Genomic DNA, 19,978 nt, shown 5'->3' with positions numbered 1-19,978 from the left:
ATACAACAACAAAAAGGAGGGATACACTGAGAAATCACTCTCATGAACGGTTAACAGTCCCTAGGTCTATTAACTGCAATGCAACATTATCCAACCACTTGTAATATAATTCGTATTTATTTACTTTTTTTTGTACGTATAATCGGTAAATATTTATTTTTTTCTGTAATTCTGTGTTAGCTGTTTGCTTGTTTGTCTTTAAATACTGGAGACACCTAGTCTAGAACCATACAGCACATTCCTTCTGTGCGTCAGCAGTAAAACTCATTTTGATTCTGATTTTGAAAAATAAAGAGAAACAGATAAGCATCAGCACGAATAAGGATCTTGTTTACAATTTCCAAAAACAATAAATATAATAATTTGTGACGTTCGTTCTAAAGATTTTCTTATCAGACGGGTTTTTTTTTTTTGGGCGAGAAGAAAATAGAAACTGTAAATCAATGAGGAATAATTTATAGTTAGTCCCAGATTGAATACATCTGGTTTTATGAATTTGAGATTGACCCAATAAACAGATGAGATGAAATGCATTGTCTAAATCCTCTTCCGCATTAGAACTGTTCGTGTCCGTGACAGGGGCTACGAATAAAGTTTGTCCTGTTGAATGAGCCCTACAGCTGAGAAGCACAACAAAGATGGCGTTAAGGGGACATTAAATTTTTTATTTTTTTTTCCCTGTTTGTAAATATGACATTTAAAAAAAATGTCATCCGGCGATTCCGTTCGCACAGTTTGTAGATCCTTTGCTCTTTGAAAGTCGCGTTATGGAGCGCACGGCGTTCCCGGACGACGCAGCCGTCCAGAGGAGGGTGCGGATCGTGGGCTCGGAGCTGGTGGAGAACTACACAGTAAGTGCTGGCAGCTCTCAGCTTCTCTCTTTAACTCTCCTTCACAGTTTCCATCCTAACGCGCAGCTCTCCGCGGTTTAATCGTTTTGTTCAGTCCTGACGCCATGTCTAAATAATGCCATGGGCGGGAATGCAGAATTATAATTAGCCAGTAATTATGGGAATCTCAATCTGAAAGCTCTTCTCTTCTTACCTTGTTTTTTACCCCCGTGCTTGTACGATTTCAGCTCATGCTCTATTCATATTAAAATAATATCATGTAAAGATTATTTTTGCTATAACTTCGGCCCGTTCGGGGTGACTTATGTCTGAAGATGAACTTTACAAATTCATGATGGTTTACATCATGTTTAAGCAGGGCGCTTTTGCTTTACCCTGTCAGTCTGGGTAATTTACTTCTCAAGGCTGCTACAGAAGGTCTGGGATCAGAACCAACAACCTTCCGATTTGAAGGTTACCCTCATTACCACAAGTCTTTGCACTGTTGTATGTGGTGGTTGATGCTCTTAGTTAGAGACTAACATGAGGTTTCAAAGAGTTGTGCTCTGTGTTTCTGAAAGTTTGAATCTTTTGTCTCTATCTTTTGGAAATATTACATGCCCCACAGAGTTTCTTTTTTTATATGAGACTGAAACTATTCCTGTTTGATAATTTAATGGGGATCACATACCACCCAGAGTATAGTACGACTCAATATAGAGCCATGTAAGGAATGTTCCCAGCATAGTGGTTTCAAGGCTTATGCCAGTATGTATTTTGCTAATGATTTGTGATGATCATGACATCGTTTGTACCATCTTGTTAGATCTGTCCACACTGATCCTGTAGGGAGCCTCAAACATGCTGTCTTTGTGGATCTGGGGTTGTTCAGGTCCAGTTCAACAACTCTCCTGACATAGTGTGCCTAGCAGGATGACAGCTGCTTCCAGCTGACAAAATGAGCACTCTCACCCATGGTCATGTTTTTTTTAAACGAAAAAATTCTGTGTGTGTGTGCACACTGAAGAGTAAAACGCCTGATGTTTTCAGGTTTACATTATTGAAGTTACAGTGGGGAGTCATCAGTGGAGCATAAAACATCGGTACAGTGATTTCCATGAGCTCCATGAAAAGGTGAGTTGTGGGGCTTCAGGCCTGTAACCTTTTATGTCTATATTTCATAAATACTCTCCCCCCACTGACAGCCATTGTAATGGGTTCAGATCAGTCTTGACTCTGAGTTTTATTCAACTTACTTATTTGATCAGTATGCCTTGTCACTTGGTGTTTCAGATGTTCTACTACCTGAGGGATGGACCCCATGGGGGTCTTGCACTGTTGCCATGGTGTAGTCTAATTGTTCTCTAAAGAGGTGTAGATCTGCCTTTGCTTTCTGGAGTACACTTGTGTATTTTGTGCTCACACTACTTTGTCTGAAGCTGACAGCAGAGAAGAAAATTGACAAAAATCTGCTACCACCTAAGAAGATGATCGGGAAGAATTCCAGAAGCTTGGTGGAAAAAAGGCAAAAGGAACTGGAAGTGTACCTTGAAACCCTGCTAGTAAAATTCCCTTTCGCTGCTCCAAAAGTACTTTCTTGTTTCCTGCATTTCCATTTTTATGTGAGTATGCTTTTTAGATTCCTGCTGACTGGTTATATTTGCATGTGACTTCAATGTGTTGTTGTACATGGAAACTGCACCTTGTCACCTCACGTGTGTGTTGGTCTTGCATTGCTCTTAGAAAGCAAAGTTAATCTTTAATTATGCTCTCTATGAAGAGATCTGAAGGTGTCTTCTGCGCTCCCTCTTTGTGTTTTCTCTCTGACAGCATTTTCTTTCCATGCTGTCAGTGTCACACAGAATAATTCACAAGCCTATGAAGGCCACTTGTAAGGGAGGGTAAAACAAGAGAGATACATTATTAATGTGTTTCTGCTGGCATCTGCTGAGTATACATGGTGCAGCAATGAAATCGATTAGCTCCTGAATGTCTTTCTTGTGCTTTTAATTATTACAAACATCACTTGAGGTGAGGAGGGGGTGACATGCTCCATTGTTCCTCTTTTGTACCTCAAAACACAGTTTTGCTTTATTTGGTGTTTCTGAAGGTGACTTGCTGGAATAGACTTCTGGGGGTTTTTTGTGAATTTTGTTCCCTCCCTTTTTTTTATGTTAATATTTATTTACTGGACACAGCACTTTACACCATTTCTTCAAAGTGACATAGCACTCAGAGTTAAAAAAAAAAAAAAAATGAGTTGACAACAGATGAAGACTTTTAGGCACAGATACAGGATTATGAAAGCATAGCTTGTTTTTCTGATAACACCATTTTGCTGACACATATTACTTTAATAAGCGGTGGAGTGGGTAACTGGTGCCTCATGTGGCCTGAAGTGCACTTTCTGTTATAGATTTGAATCTAGCTTTGGGTTTAGAGAGTTTGTTCTCCCTGTGTTTACAATTTAGACATTCATAGAAGAAAGCAATAGTTAACGTCGTCTATACCCTCCCTTAGCATGAAAATCACACGAGTGGTCACCATAGGTTGATTTCAACTCCACAGTACATACGCTTAAAATTACCTTCTTCTTCAAGTAGTGTTCAGGTAGGGACAGCTGGGAGCATAGTGGTTAGAGCTACTGCCCTCAGATCCAAAGGTTGCAGGTTTGATCCCCACCTCCACCTGTAGTACCCTTGAGAAAGATAATTACCCCAAAATTGCTCCAAGTAAAACTTACCCAGCTGTATAAATGGGTAAATAATTGTAAGTGGATTAACATTGGTAGTTGCTTTGGAGCTAAATGAATAACTCTAAGTAGTTCACTACAGAAGGGACATTTACATAGGAAATACCAGCTTCCTTCGAACAACATTTGTATTTCTAGAATTAACAATTAAAATTTGCATTACACACACATCCTTATATGAGAAGCCTTGGAGACATCAAACACCACGTAAGGCAGGCATCCCCCACATCCCTGGTGCGGCTTCTTGTGAACATCTCAATTGTCTAGTGTCTTCAAAATCTTGTGACTTTTATCATAGTGTAAAACCATAGCTTTGAGGGGAAAAAAGTTCTAAAGAAAGAGGAAGCATGTTGAAAAGGAGACGGAAAGCCCTACCTACTACTTGAAAACTTGAAGTGATGAAATGCAGAATTGAAAGGCAATATTATTATGAATGACTGTAATTTGAATAGCTCAGCAAACAGTATACAAGCAATATGAGTATTAGTCATGGAATTATTAGAAGTCCATCTTTAGGTAATGTTGTTTTTCTGGACTTTGTCACATTTTCTCTACATTAATAAGTTAAGGACAAAAACTGGCATGTTTTGTGGAAAAAGGTGATTCTCTAATGGTTCAAGAAAACAATTTATTTTCCCTATTTACACAATTTTTTTAAATGCAAAAAACACCTTTAAAGCAGATTTACAGAGACATATTTTTGTTACGCAAGGGAAGTCATACAAAGGTAGTCATAGCGGATGGTGTTGGATTCATTTATGTAGCTGTCATGACATCAGGAAAGAAATGGCTTTGAAAGAGATTAATTGAGACACATTGAATGCTGGGAAGGATTCAAGGATTCAGCAACTCTGAGGGAGTTCATTTAACCAGATGGGGTCAAAACAAAATCAGGAGGCCTTTAATTTTTGCCTCTTGGTTGCACCACCAAGTGGCCTAAGGTGGAGGAGCACAGCACTTTTTCTGTATTGTAGGGAGTGATCGGATCCTGTAAGTGCCAGGGAGCAGATGTGCTGATGGTCTTGTAGACCATAACTAAGGTGTTGATTTTCATAGGGGCAGAAACAGGAAGCCAATGGAGGGAGATGAGTAGAGGCACCGGGCAGGTCAAACAAAAAATACCTTTTGGTTGTTATTTGATTGCAGAGGTTGCATCGATACTGTTGGGTAAATTTTAGGTAATTTGTAGTAGGTTATTATTTAAAGAGCAGTTAATTTTCCAGTGCTTATTTGTTTTTAAGTTGTTTGTTGCATATTGTTTTCAGGAAATAAATGGAATTACAGCTGCTTTGGCTGAGGAGCTGTTTCATAAAGGTATTGCACAAGTTTAATTCAAAATGGAAAAAAGATACATTTTAGCTTTATATTAGTTTCTTTTGCTGTCATTTTAAGTTTGACACTGTTTCTTAAATCAATTTTATCTTTATATTGCCACATTTATCTGGTTCGAAATTTCAGTGTAGCCATCTGTTTGGATGTCTCACCTTATTTCCATAGATATCTCTTAAATTAGTCCAGCATGTGGATTAGTGGTTGCAGCTGTAGAACAAACATTTACCAAATAGTGAGCTTGGACTAATTGTAATTTGTAGTAAAACATTGTGTAGATTCTGAACTGCCACAGCTTTCCACTAGTTGTCAGTCCACCAGTGTGACAATCCCAGTCTCCAGAACCAGTTAGGGTGTCATTTCCTCTGATGCTCCTGACACTAAGTGTTTGTGTTCCCTTTCAGGCGAGCAGCTCCTTGTTGCTGGAGAGGTCTTCCTGTTGCGTCCACTCCAGCTGTATGCCATCACACAGCAGCTGCGTCTGGCCACGCCCACCTGTGCCAATGGCGATGCCAAGGCCGACCTCGGACATATACTGGACTTCACCTGTAGGCTCAAGTATCTCAAGGTGAACAAGCCGAATGTCACCTTCCAAATGATTGTGTTTTTTTTTTTCTGTAAATTTTCTTATTTTTTATTTAATATGTGTATATATATCTTTTTTGCATTTCCACTGTCAGATTCCAGGTACCAGGGGGACAGTGGGCACTAGTAACATTCAGGAACACCTGCTCCCTTTCGACCTGTCTATCTTTAAGTCCCTCCTCCAGATTGAGGTAAACAGGTTTCTGCAGTCATCATTCTGGCACAACTGGAAACAGAGAAAGGGTCATCTGAGGTTGAGTGATGTTTTTTCATTGGTTGATTTATCTTTGTAGATCAGTCACTGTGAGTCTCAGCAAATAAAGGGGCTCCCGTCGTTGAAGCCATCCCTGGCGACCATGAGTATACACTACTGTGCAGCTTCCATGAAGGTGTGCTGCTTTTTCATTGCTTCTGCAATGCCCATATTTTATATATAAATAATAGATACATAGAAATTTTTGCATGTTATTTTCACTATAACCTAGCTGCACATATCTGGATTTATGTTGCACTGTCTTTGCCATATATTTGTTGTTTCATGGCTATAAACCAGGGGGACACAGTGGCACAGCTGGAAGCCCTGGTACCTCACTAATCCTGGGGGCTGTACGTTTTGATGTGGGCTTAAACCCACATGGTTTACATCTTCTCCCTGTGCTTCTATGGGTTTCCTCCAGCAGCTGTGTGTTTACGCGTGTAACGTTTCACTGTTGACCAGCATCCTGTTCAGGGTGTATTCTGCCACTTGTCCGATGCTTTAAGGATAGGTTCTGCACCCTTGCTACTCCGCAGTAATATAAGTGGTTATTGATGATAATGTAAATTTGAAGCAATGCCACCCCTATGCTTTGTACCAATTTTATGTAAAAATTAATCATATTTAAGGTGTTTTTCTCTTTGCTTTGAGACCCAACAGGACTTTTTTTAATGCCACATTGTGTTCTGTTTGACAGCGTTTCTTACTTTTCAGTAATCGCATATGTTTCGCTTACAGGACATCCTGGTCCCAGAAGCTTCAGAGTTTGCCCAATGGGAGGTGGAAGGTGTGGCTTCAGACTGCCCGGTCACTGCGGTCATCCCCACTTGGAAGATGCTGACCACTCTGGACATGAGCCACAATAGTTTGAAGTGCATCGATGAGTCAGTAGTGAGTGTGGAGAACATTGCTTGTGTTGACACCCTTTATACAAGTTACCATGGCAACACAGACAATGGGTTGGCTGTTTTAATGAGACATGGGTTTTGCTTTCAGGAGAATTAATTACAAATTTACTTTTAGTTAGAAGTTATTGTTGTTAATGCATTAGGTGGGAAGAAAACATCCAGTCACTTTAAGATTGAGGTAATAGACAAAAATGAATGACTAGTTGCAGGCTGATAATACAATATTACTGTCAAATGGTTATTTAGTGATAAGGTAGGAATTGTCCCCATATGTAAACTGTAATATATACTAGATCTACCGTAAATACTATATAAATATTATAAATTCTATTGAATCACGCAGTTATAGTGAGACACGCATTGATTGGCTAGTAACATGAGTGACAGACAGCGGGCAACAGAGCTGTTGTACCCAGATAAGGCTCTCCAGGTGTCCGTGTTCTGCAGCAGCTCAGTCATCCTCAGTGGTAATAGCAATACTGGACTTTTGTTTACTACAGCAAGTTTTTGTCTGTGCTCATTTTATCAGTCTTTTACAGTGGATTAATTACTCTATGCTTATAATATTTGTATTTACTTATACTTGAGTGTTGAACATGGCTCAGTCCAAGAAAAGTTTCTGACAAATGTTGGACATTTTGAGCAAGATTAATAAACTTTAACTTTTTTATTAAAATGAATAAGAAGCCCATTTGTTTAATATCTAATGAAGCTACCTCAGTTATGAGGGGAAAAAGCCACTAAAAACATTTAGCATGAAACATACATCTACATTTTACAGACTTGAAGTCCACTTTCCTGAAGTCAGAGTGTCTGAACTAAAAAGTAAACTTTGGGGACAATAATGGATTTATAAGTCAGAATCACTGGTCACAGTGAGCTGTGCAGCAGCTCAAGTTATCGTCATAAAACTGAAGCCACAAATTTGTGTAGAATGTTTTGAGTGAGTTGCCGATATGTCCTGAGGAAAAAAAAATTAGTTTGCATAAATAAGCTCATTGTGATGCTGTAGCTCTCTGTATTCATCAATGAGCCCCTAGTGTTGACATTTAATAATAATGTTAACCTTTCATTTATTATTAATAATAATAATATTTATTTATTGCTTACTGGACCCACTCACTATCCTTAACCGCTTGTCCAAAACAGGGGTAAGGGAATTGTTGGACTTCTACGACAACTATGTGTTACAAGAAAACTATCCTGTATTTAGCAATATATATCAGTTAGTGAAATTGTATCGTTGAAGCACTTCATGTACTTAATAGTGCTGCATTATAAAATAAAACATTATCTTTTTAGCTTAGACATTTCATTCAGTATATCATGTACTCTGATTTATACACATGCAGCCCTCAAATCAAAAAAGATTGGACACCTCTGTGTTAAATTAACAACTGTAGACTCATGTTTTTGTGTGTTGTTTGTGTACAGCTTTTGGTATAAATGTATGTATTATAACTACTGGTGTGTGTGTGTGTGTGTGTGTGTGTGTGTGTATATATTATTATTATTATTATTATTATTATTATTTTTATTTATTTTTTTTAATTGTGTTAAGTTTTAGTATCCGTTGCAAGGTTTTCTGCTTTCTTCTTTATACAGAAGCTGATACCAAAAGTTGAGTTCTTAGACCTGAGTTACAATGACCTCACTCTTGTGGAAAACCTGCAGGTAAGGATGTGCTCTTGTTCATTTTATTTACAGTCTCATTTAGTTTATAGTGCACAGATGTTTCTGCTCTGTGAAGACAAGTAAAAATGGGAAACGGTGCACCTAATCGCAGACCTCTTTGTCACAGGGATATTATTCTTCCTCTAAGGGAAAAAAAATGTAAAACGTTGCCAGTTCTCCCCAGTCTGACACTAAATGTTGTTACAGCCATTTGCAGTTTCTCTTACACTTGTGCAGCAAAGTAAAATAGAGGGGGAGATCCATATAGTGTTAATTACAAAAGTGTGATGCTAATAGTCTGCATCTGATTGTGCAATGAAGGCCGTTGTTTATAATTCACACTAGTGTAAGGATATTCATGTTATTAAAGCTGTTTTGATTCTGGTGTTGCAAAGCCCTTGGGACTATGTGCACAAACATTACAAAATTTGAATAATTCAGTTATTTAATGTGGGGGCACGGTGGTGCAGCAGGTTTGGCTGGAGCCTGCTCTGTTGTCTAGGGTCTAGGGTTCAAGTCCTGCTTGGGGTGCCTTGTGGCGAACTGTCATCCCGTCCTGGGTGTGTCCCCACCCCCTCCAGGTTTGCACCCTGTGTTGCCGGGTTTGGCTCCGGCTTGCCATGACCCCGCTCGGAACAAGCGGGTGCGTGCGTGCGTGCGTGCGTGTGTAATTTAATGTGCTCATCACTGCATACAGCATACGCTAGGCATAATAATTTTCTTAAATCTTTCCATGAGTGTTTTTTTCCATGTTTACTTTGTGCTTGTGTTGAATGACTGTTCTGAACTGATGACCAGAGGCAGGAGTAGTCTCTGTGTTGTTGTTCTGTGTGTTGCATCTCTGTCAGGATCACTCAAAGCACTTTGAAAGAAGCAAAATGACCACACAAGTAGTAAAAACACCACTGTACTGAATTTATAAGACCATTGTATAGAGTAAGGGTGTATATTCCATGGGCCATTATAGCTATATTTTGTAGTATGGGACCATATTATGAGAGAGGTGAGTGTGTTAGTTAGTAACAACTAAATGAAACTGTAAGTTTCTGGTGTCAGGAAGAAGTTTTTTTTTTTTCATGCGTATCATTTGATACGTGGCTTGGATCATATGTTGCTTTGATCATTATGAAAGCTGTTTACCCAATTTTCTCCTCTTTAATAGTTTGAAGTCCCAGACCTCCTAAATGGCAATACTGCAATTTTTAATAATGCTATCTTGTCTTTTTAGCATTTGTATAACCTGATCCACCTGGACCTGTCCTACAACAAGCTGACCACCCTAGAGGGTGTCCACACCAAACTGGGCAACATTAAGACCCTTAACCTGGCTGGAAATCAGCTGGAGAGTCTCTTGGGCCTCAACAAGCTTTATTCCCTCGTCAACCTGGATCTGAGCAGCAACAAATTAGCACAGGTGTTTTTCCATAAAGCATGCTACAAATCCCAGCACATGGGGGATGTGCAGTACCGAAGCACAGCAGTCTATAATATGGTGTCTGCTCTTGTCGGACTCCTTGTTTCGGTGTATGTTGGTACGTGTTTTTTAAAGTGCATTGAGGGAAGAGTGCTCTATGGTGAATCGGGAAGGTAGGAATCAGCGTTTTCCCAAATTGCAAGGAGTTGCAAATAAAGTGAGGTGGCATGGTGGTGCAGCAGGTAGTGTGCTGCATCACAGCAAGCACCTGGTCTGTTCAGGTATAAGTTTGAATTTTGGTGTACATCCCTTCCCCCTTGCTTTGCATCCAGTGATTCCGAGATAGGTTCGATCATAAAACATAGCAACTCTGAGTCAAATCAATTTATTTCTGCTTTTTAAGTATTCTGATTTGTAAGATGGATCATTTGAAATCTTCTCTAAGTTTGTGTTCAATCGCAATGTACCTGACTCCATATGTTTTGTGTTTTGCAGCTGGATGAAATAAAGAACATAGGAACCCTTCCCTGCTTGGAGAAGCTCTCCCTCACAAACAACCCCATGTGCATCATACCAGATTACAGAACCAAGGTTCTGGCCCAGTTCTGGGACAGGGCCTCCGAGGTATGCTCTTCTTCTGGAGCCCGCTCCATTGCACCGAGCCCCAGGGTGGAATCTTGGACAAGTGGCTCAGCCGTGTGTCCTCCCATACAGGTGTGCCTGGACCGCACACCGACTACAGAGAAGGAGCTAGACACTGTGGAGGTGCTGAAAGCCATCCAGAAAGCCAAAGAAGCCAAGGACAGGATGGCTAACAGTGAAAAAAAGGTACAACACTTATACTGCAGCTAACTGGCTCAGGTACTCTAGTTGTCAGGGAGGATGCTGAAGTGCCTTGATTTTTGTAAATTTCACAATAGTAATAGTGTCTGCGGTGAAGTAATGGTTACACCTGTTACATGGCACTCAGAGGACCCAGGTTTGAATCCCACCTCCTGTTGTAGTACTCTTGACTGAAGTACTTACTCTGAATCAATGTAGTAAAAATTACCCACCTGTGTAAGTCATTGTATGTAGCTTTGTGTTACAACTTCACAGTATAAGTTACTCTGAAGAAAAGTATGGACTGTAATTTAAGCAATGATCAATAGTAAAGATAAATCTGTTACGTTTTAAGCCTTGTTCCTTTGGAAAAACATTATTTACTGTCATTTTATGGGACAACATTACAGAACATTTTGATTTAAAAACCATCTGCACACTTACTCACACATTTATTATTTCTTCAGAAGTTGAGGATGCACTATAAATTCTCTTTTTGCATATAAGCACAAGTGAGGCATTTAATATGAGCCTGTGTAGAGGAGTGTGAACACAGGTATTGGAATTTAAAGCACAAATTTGGCTAAGTGAAGTGAACATCTGATGTGTCACCATCCTGTCTGGCTGCTTTTTGCTCAGTAGCTCCTAATGGCACACAGAGCTTCGTGTTTTCTGCCCTGAGCTGGTAGTGGGACGCAGCTGTCATAGTGTTCAGAGTAAAATGGGAAGCACAGTTGTGCCTCTCAAAGCATCAGCTTGCCCTTTGTATGCCATGTAAGCACTGCTTCTGTGAACCATGTGTGAGCGTGCTGGTTAACGGGAGTGCCACATCCCTGTGCTCATCTGCCTACTTACACTTAGCTTTTTTTTTCTTTTTTTTTTTTTTTTTTTTTTTTTTTTCTTCTTCTTTACACAGCTCTGTGGTTAAATTTGCCAAATGCATAAGGATGAACCCTCCTCATGCAGCTCATGTACCATCCTCCCATTCTGTGTCTGTTTAATGATGGAGGCCTGTCTCCTTGTTTGAACATGTGCTCAAAGACCTGCTGATTTGCAGCAATGAAGGCACTGGCTGCTTTTTACGGTTTGAACGCTCCACTTGAAATAATCCTCATTGAAGCCATACTGAAGTCTGAGAATGGGTGTCTGATGGTCTCTCCACTAGATCAGTGAGGACTGCAGAGCCCCCACTGGTGAAACGCCTTCATCTTCCTCCTGCTGCTCGCTTGCTGCTCCGCCTTCCTCTCCCCCTCAACCCCCGTCGGCCAGCTCCAGCCAAGGTAATCATGTATGTATCTGGCCGCTGGGTAGGGCTTGGGGTGCCAGGTGTGGGGGCGGGGCGGGGCTACATCCACATTTGCTGCTTTGGCAGACTGAACACATTGACGAATAGAGATAATAAAACTAATCGCTAACAGATTTGAAAATGGTGAATGTTTTAAAAGTTTTACCTTTTTGCTCTTTCTTTAGTGTGGCCATAACAGGTGACTCCTAAATGCACCATTGTTCAAATATTCTGATTTGACAAACATGTCTGCCAAACCAGTGCATACAAACACTATCTGCCTATTTAAGATGTTCTGTGTAAAATGTGCACTTGTTAGTATAATTCTGTGGTTCTTAAACTTTGTACATGTAATATACCAAAAGTGAAAGTGATTTAACAGTGTAAACAATTACTCCATTTTCTCTGGTGCATCCCAGGGGTGTTTTGACTTATTACCTCTAGTGCTGTTAAAGAGCTTGATGTGATGCCTGTGGAATATGGGTGGTCGGTCACTTCAGCAGTCTAATTTGGAACAGAAGTCACACATTTCTGGACCATGGACCATGCAGGGCAGCATTCACACACCTCCCATGATACAGTAGCCACTAGAACACATTTATAAGGAATTAAATCTTTTTCAGTGTTTCATATGGGTATTGTAAGGAAGGTGAGTGCAGAAGAATCCTGCAGAATAAGGACTGTAAATGATTGCATCAGTTTACACTGAAGAACTGTATGAGGGTTTTAAGGGACATGAGTTGTGGTGTGTCTGAAATTGTCCCCTTGTTTTGTCAGAAATAATTTGTAAAGAAGAAAACAATCAAATTGTGACTCCTGTGGATTCCTTGAACACCCAGCGATGCAACTTTTTTCACGATTCCTCTTGTGAGGAAACACTGCAGGTATTTCACTTTATTCATTTCGATAACATTTGTCAAGCAAACAATATTCTATAAATGTATGCTCCAGGTGAGGACTTCTAGGTACGGCATTGATCAGTCTGTGTGCCTGGGCTCAGGTGTCATTGCTTTAGCTTTATTGGTTTGATTCATGGTTATCGGTAGTATTTGAAGTGTTTTAGAAGAAAAATTCTGAAAAGAAGGCAGAATAGTGCCTTTTTAAGGTCATAAGGTGTTATTCTGTAGAACTTTTCAAAATGAGCTGTGATGGTTGGTGCCTCGCTTGGTTTTGAGACTCATTTAGACTTAGTTGTTCATTGAAAACGATGGCATTTAAGACCATATTGGTTTCGTATTTATTTTCAGATTACACAGCAACTTCCTTCCTGTTTGTCTCTTGAAATCACCACCGATCAGCAGATTAGGTATGGAGCTTTTCACGTGTTTTTGTTTTTAATTCGCATTTATATTTATTCATTTAGCTAATGCTTTTCTCCAAAGTGACTCGGTTGTTGAGCTGCTTAATTATTTACCCATTCATGCAGCAGTGTAATTTTTATTGTCTCAATTCAGGATAAGTACCTTGCTCAAGGGTTCTACAGCAGGAAGTGAAAACCAAACTTCAGTCCTATGAATACAAAAGTAGCAGTAGCGCTAAACCACTATGCCTCCTGCTGTCCCATTGTGGAAATGCTAGGTTATACAAACATGGAGCCGAGTGTAAAATTGACTATGAGGGGGAGGTGCAGTGACGCTTTCATCTGTGATAAGTTGGATTTGTTGTGTTGTGAGTGACTTTACTTCCCCCCTAAGCTGCTGCGGCTGTGTGGAAGACTGTGCTGTGTGGCTGGATGCCCGCAGCGTCCCTGTGGTACCCCTGGCTCTCATCTCCTACACAGCTGCCAGCTTGGAACTCGCAGCAGAGCTATCAGCACTCGTAGGCAAGGCTGCGAGGGAACTGGAGAAGGAGGTGTGTTCAGAAAGAGACGGGTTGAGTGTGGAGGGGGCGGAGCCAGGCAGCCCGGGGTCTGGAGATGGCTATTTTGAGGTCAGCCGGGGCTCCAGGGACACCTGCCAGGCTGGAGGCCCTCAAGCCGCACTGGAAGAGCCTGGTCCAGGACCCGTGCGTGTTAGCAAGGTGGTGTGGGCACTCGGGGTGCGTGTGGGCCCCAGCACCAGACACCTGCTTGCCTGCGTCGTGCTCACAGAGCCGTGGCTGGCTGTGTTCCGGGTGCGCAACGGAGAGCAGCCCCTTGGTGTTGCCGACATTGTGGCCGAACTGGAAGCAGAGCTGCTTGTGCCCTACACTGACATCGAGGCTGTCACCCTGGACGTTCCAGACCTGTGCCTCTCCTTGAAGGTCAGGCCCAGTGGTGTGATCCTCTACCTCCTCTCAGACTCTCAGAGCCTGATGGAAATGCACGCCCACCTCTCCACACTGGTGACTGGATCTCCTCCAGAGCCACAGGGGGGCACTGCCACCGCACAGGCACAGCTTATTCGTCAGCTCTTGAACCCATGGGAGTATGAGGCAAATGACTATGTGGTCAAGGGAGCTTTCCCTGCTCACCTGCTGCACTCTGCCAAGGTGACTTCCGAGGGCCCCCCGTGCTCTGATGTGCCGTCGGAGATGTGGTCCTCTGGGGTCGATGAGGGCTCAGCCTCCCTACCTTGTGTCCTCTTCCTGACCCCTCGCCACCTCTGCATCCTCAGGCTAGATTTTGCCACTTTGGCTGGTGGCCCCCGCTCCTCCATGAGGCTGAGTCGTGTCCCCCTGGCATCCGTGTTGGTGCACCCTCGCCAGGCTTGCTATGGCAGCGGCCCCCCACCTGAGCGCGGGTTCCGCGATGGCCACGTGCTTGAACTCCTGGCTGGGCGAGAGCTGGTCACAGCTGTTTTCCTTTTGCCTCATGACAAGTTCCTTTTCCTGAGCCTGTTCAGTCAGCTCCGCTCAGGCCTCAGGGACATCAAGACAGTAGCATTTCTGCAAGCGAGACTGTGCCACAGGAAGAACAGGAACCACCAGATGCATGTGGAAAGGACCCAGAAAGTCCCAGTGAACAGGTATGAGCAACTTCGGGACAGATATGTATGTTTCCCACGGTACTGTGGCAGAGAATGACTCATTCCCCACTAACGGTTCTCCCTGCAGATATATAAGGCATTTGCAGCTGCCTGCCATGACCCCCTCACTGACTCACTTGCCTGTCGTCTCACCAGCCTTCCACCAGCTGTCCAGAGGCCCCGCCTGAAGCTCTCCCTACTGCATCCTGACAGCAGTCTGACCCGGAGGCTCTCAGAGGAGAACCAGTGCCCCTCTCACCTGGCCCTTTCCCCATCTCTGGGGTTCCTGTCTGGCCGACAGGGGGATGAGTTGCTGGAGTTCTTCCACAGCAGTGTTGCAGAGGTGGGTATTTCCTGTGACCCCAGAACCCTGAAACTCCTCTCATTGGTATCATGTTGGTTTGTAGAGAACATTGTGCTCATGTGGCTGCTCTCCCACTAGTGTTACAGTCACTTGGGAAAAAGAATTCAATTTAATACGAAAAAAATTTCTTTCTACAAATTCCCATTTAAAGCCAATTGTTGACTAAGTCATATACACAGTGTTACACATATTCCAATTGATCACTAACACTCAGTATCATCAGATGTGAGCTGTAAACATTGGAAATGTGTTGAATTAAGGTGGTCTCACATTCCTGTTTGGGTCTGTTCTACTGCTTGGGCACAGAAATACAGACCACATTTGCTCTGCAGCTTAAATTTTAGAAAATAGTTACTGTAAATGAATGAATGTTTTTAAAAATGTGTAATTTGAATGTTCATAACACAAGCAGCCAGTGTAGGTGGGAATTTTTTTTTTTTTTTTTTTTTTTTAAATTCTGTTCCCCATTGATCCAATAACATGTTGATGCAATAAGAGTAAAAGGAGGCTGGTCTGAGCACCAGGTCCCAGTAGTGTTGTGCATTCTCTCTGCATCCCTCTCACCACAGCCTCCCAGTAGCCACTTCATGCCACTCTTGCTGAATGTGTGAGAAGGATCAGACTCCTTGGTTGTTTGCCCGATATACCTTTACACTGTTTACACACCTCTTTATTCAGGCTTACTGCAGGATGTGTGCAGAATTTTCACTCTGATGACAATTAAGTCACACCCATGTCTGTGTGTGAAACCAAGCGCAGGTGGAGAACGAGGAGCTTGCCCACGTCCTGTGGTCTTCAGTGCTGTTTTACCAATTCCCCGACCTGGAGCTGACTGCCTGCATCATGCTCTCAACCAAGGCACTCTACTTCATCCTGGATGACTCTGCAGCCACGCTCAGTGGTCAAGCAGGTGAGGGCCACAGACATGAAGTGAGCAAAGAAGGTGTGCGATGTACCAGTTGGAACAGCCTGTATCCCCCTCCCCAGTGCTGTGGAACTGGCAGCCCACTGAAGACCAGGAGGCAGACTTCATCATCTCCTACTGCTTTGCCATGAAGTTGCAAGACCTTCACAGTGTGAATGTGGGGCTCTTTGACCAGTACTTCAGAGTGGTTGGTGAGTGGTTCTTCCTGTGATGAACTTTGACCTTGCCAGCCTCTAGCAGCTTGGTTAAAGCTATGATATTTCTGTTTGGTGAAACATCAACAGGGCCGTCGCCCAGTCATGTCATTGCCTGTCTGACTCGAGACAGCTACGGCACACACCGCTTCCTGCAGCAGCTCATGGCTGTGCTTTCCTCACTGGAGAAGCTGCCCTCACCAGAGCCCCCCGAGCAAGATTTCTATAGCCAGTTTGGCAAGAACAACACAGGTACGTAACGGTTATAAATCCATTTTCTTGTTTACACAATCTTGATTTGATTCAAGGTACACTATCTCACAGCTTTACAGTTACATAGCATTTATTCATTTGGCTGCTGCTTTTCACCAGTTACACTGGTGTAAGTTGCTGTGTTTTTTTTTTTTTTTTTTTTTTCCTCTCTGGAGCAATTTTAGAGTTAGTACCTGGTTCAAGGGTACTGCAGCACCAGGAGAGATTTGAACCTGTGACATTTGAATCCAAAGGGAGCAGCTGTTTTATATAATCATACGGTATTTATGCTGAAAAAATGGCAAAGTTGCCTTGCTGTACCTGAGCTGTACATTTGTGTGTAAGTTGGAATTAGATTTAAGGTGTGTGGAGCCCCCCCCCCCTCAAGGGTTTGTCACATTTCACTTCCCTGGTTCCTCTTACAAGAAGACTCTTGCTCTGATCTCTCTCAATCTCAGTATTGTGTTGTATTCACAAGAACACAGGACTGGTAGAAACTTTGATTGCTCTTGTTCTCTCCATCACCTTCTCACTGTGAAGTAGAGGTTCAAGTTTTATTTGTCACATAGACAACCGTACTTAGTACAACGTGCAGTGGAAAAAATGACCTCTAACTGACATCTGTGATCAACAACCCCTCAATGAACCAAATGGCCTGATGACTAATTAGAACTTGACCAGAACCCATTGATGGAGGTCAATAATGTAGAAGTTTATGAAACTCTAGGCTATTTAGTCATGATTGCAGTTGGACAGCAGAGGCTCCTATTTAGTGTGTCCTGGCTTAGCTGTTTCCTCACTCTGCACAGGGAAGATGAAGAACTACGAGCTGGTGCACTCGAGCAAAGTGAAGTTTGTGTACCCCAGCGAAGAGGAGATCGGTGATCTGACCTTCATCGTGGCAGAGAAGAAGAGCAGCTGTGGACACTCGCGGGCCTTCAATATCCTCCTATACGTCCTGGCCTTCCAGGTTCAGAGCTCATACCCTGGGCCGGGCACCCCTCCAGAGCACCACCTCCAGCCTAAGACACTCATCCTCACAAGTACTGATGTCTTCCTCCTGGATGAGGATTATATCAGCTACCCGCTGCCCGACTTCGCCAAGGAGCCGCCGCAGCGGGATAAGTACCGGCTGACAGATGCACGGCGCATCCGGGACCTTGATCGGGTGCTCATGGGCTATCAGACGTATCCACAGGCCCTCACGCTGGTCTTTGATGACATCCCAGGACCTGACCTGCTTTGCCATCTCACCTTGGACCACTTTGCAGAGGAAGGCAGGGCCGGGGGCTGGGGTGGAGCCCGGGCCAGTCGCCCCAGCGTAGACCAGAGTGAGGTGCAGTGGTGTGTGTTTGTGCCTGGAGCAGACGCGCGCGAGCGTCTCATCTCACTGCTGGCCCGCCAGTGGGAGGCACTGTGTAGCCGGGAATTGCCGGTGGAGCTCACAGGCTGACGGACACCAAACACGCATTCCACAGAAAAGGCCAGAACCTCCCTCAGTCCCCAAGAACTCTGAACAACCATTTTCTGTTTGTACTTATATTGTTTTTGTACTATCTCCTCATAGTGCATCCTGGGAATTTTACAGAGTCCACAAGAGTTACATATTTATTGTTTTCTTGGCCAAGACTAACTTGCCTCACGCTGCTTTAAACCTGTGTCATGTCTGCTGCTATGTACAATCTGCAATATGTAAATTATTAAAGTGCATGTTTGGCTATGTAATCTAGTATTTCTATTTAAATGGTATTATTTCATTCAATATAATGAAATAGTTTATCAGTGTTTTTGACATGGAAGGTTGATTAACTTGACCTTTTAAAATGGTGTTTTTTTTTTTTTTTTAAATTTTATGACATGAAACAATGTGGTAAATGTTAGGAAGTGTCGTTGCTGAAGAGTTTACTTTGTTTTTCCAAGGGATGCCCTAGATTGTCTCTATTTGCTTATACTTGCATTTAAATTCTACATGAAACCTAAAAGAAGCCTCTTTCATTACGTTGTTTACATAATCTCCAGGTCAGTGATTTAAAGTCTCTTTAAAAATCACTGCACTGATGGGGAATTGAACATGCTTTTTTTTTTATTAACTACTAAAAATGTTGAAATAAGTGTAATAACCACAGATTCATATCCATAAAGGGCAGAATAAGAAGTAAACAGCTTCACTTTCCCTCGGCGGTGAGTCTGCTGTAGGATTGTCAATGTCTGCGGCACTGTGATTCGGCTTCTCCATATGTCGCCGTGTGTGGAGAGGCCGTACACGTATTGCACCCATTTTATACATAGAGATGCATAAATAAATTTATTGAATTAACACAAGTGAAATTGTCCCCTTTAATGGTGTCCTTGTTGGAACATGGAAGCCCTTAATGATGTTCTCGTTTGAAATGCTACCTGGATGTTGGAAGAAAACAGGAAACATCTTCTCCTCCCTGGCAGATGCAGGGGCTTAAAGTTTGAAGTGCAATGACCTTTAATCTCATTACAGCCTCCTCACCCTGAAATTTACGGGCAAAACTGGGACCGTTCTGTTCATAACCTGTTATGTTCATTAGTATTTACTTGTTTGTAATTACTGAAAATAAAAATGCTCTCCATACAAACATCTCTTCTGTCCTCATTGTTCACAGATTTTTGTTTCCTGCTGTTCTTACCAGTTTGAACTTTATTTCACATGCTGTCTATGGTAACATGGTACTTTTCTTGCTGCTGATACCAGAATCACAGACACAGGAACCTTTAATAGGGTGGCAGAGGGGTGAAGTAGGCGGTTCTACACTCCTATCTGGGTGTCTTTTACTGCCAGCTGTTGGCTCAACGCTTGTCATGATCATTGCTACAGAAATATTTTACAAATTGGAAACATGAATAAAACATCAGTTTTGGGGGAAAAAAGGCACCTTTGAAATTGTGCAACATGACTGGTCATAAAGCAAAGATGAGTCTTTCTATTGTTCGGGTAGAATTTCTGCTATTTCATCAAGGCTTTTTTTTTTTTTTTTAATGTTGGTCCAAAGCAGTGAAGCACTAGCAGGATGACAGAATGTGCTGAGTTTTCTTTGTAACTTACATTAATTCATTTAGCTGATGCTTTTTTCCAAAGCATCTTATGTGTATCTACTTACAATTATTTACCCGTTTATACAGCTGGGTAACTTTTACTGGAGCAATTTCAGGGAAAGTACCCTGCTCAAGGGTACTGCAGCCAGAGGGGAGATTTGAACCTACAACCTTTGGGTTTAAAGGCAGTAAAGCCAACCGCTACCCTGCCAGCTGTAACAGTTTGGTTCTTTAGCTGAAAAGGCCCAAAAGTTAACCGTGTACAGAACAAGGGGCTTCACAATAAGCTGGGGACACGCTGAGAAGGGGAAGTGCTCGCCCTTCCTCGTTACCCGTTGCTTGTTTTGCTTGTGCTGTGCAGGTTCCACTTAGTGCGCGAC

At 42.4% G+C, this 19,978-nt stretch overlaps 1 protein-coding gene across 2 annotated transcripts; it reads left to right on the top strand.

The window, feature by feature from the left end:
* The first annotated feature begins 547 nt into the window (after window positions 1-547).
* Window positions 548-19,100, top strand: nisch (nischarin). 2 transcript variants are annotated; one of them, XM_018744643.2, is made up of 21 exons: window positions 555-851; window positions 1,881-1,964; window positions 2,270-2,452; window positions 4,848-4,896; window positions 5,316-5,479; window positions 5,592-5,687; window positions 5,790-5,885; window positions 6,491-6,643; window positions 8,266-8,334; window positions 9,563-9,748; window positions 10,244-10,372; window positions 10,463-10,576; window positions 11,736-11,850; window positions 12,633-12,739; window positions 13,103-13,161; window positions 13,550-14,800; window positions 14,957-15,143; window positions 15,924-16,074; window positions 16,152-16,280; window positions 16,374-16,535; window positions 17,345-19,100. In XM_018744643.2, exons 1-21 carry the CDS (start codon window positions 768-770, stop codon window positions 17,986-17,988), a joined length of 4,212 nt encoding a protein of 1,403 aa, XP_018600159.1. In that variant the 5' UTR covers window positions 555-767; the 3' UTR covers window positions 17,989-19,100. The 2 variants fall into 2 exon arrangements, with proteins under 2 accessions (XP_018600160.1, XP_018600159.1); XM_018744644.2 differs by lacking the exons at window positions 13,103-13,161; window positions 13,550-14,800; window positions 14,957-15,143; ... (2 more) ...; window positions 16,374-16,535; window positions 17,345-19,100 and having other exon boundaries at window positions 548-851; window positions 11,736-11,858; window positions 12,633-12,703.
* Window positions 19,101-19,978: the final 878 nt, after the last annotated feature.

This window comes from Scleropages formosus, chromosome 22 (assembly GCF_900964775.1).
Source record: "Scleropages formosus chromosome 22, fSclFor1.1, whole genome shotgun sequence".
Classification (NCBI taxonomy): Eukaryota; Metazoa; Chordata; class Actinopteri; order Osteoglossiformes; family Osteoglossidae; genus Scleropages; species Scleropages formosus.
This window is presented reverse-complemented; position numbering and strand designations above follow the sequence as displayed.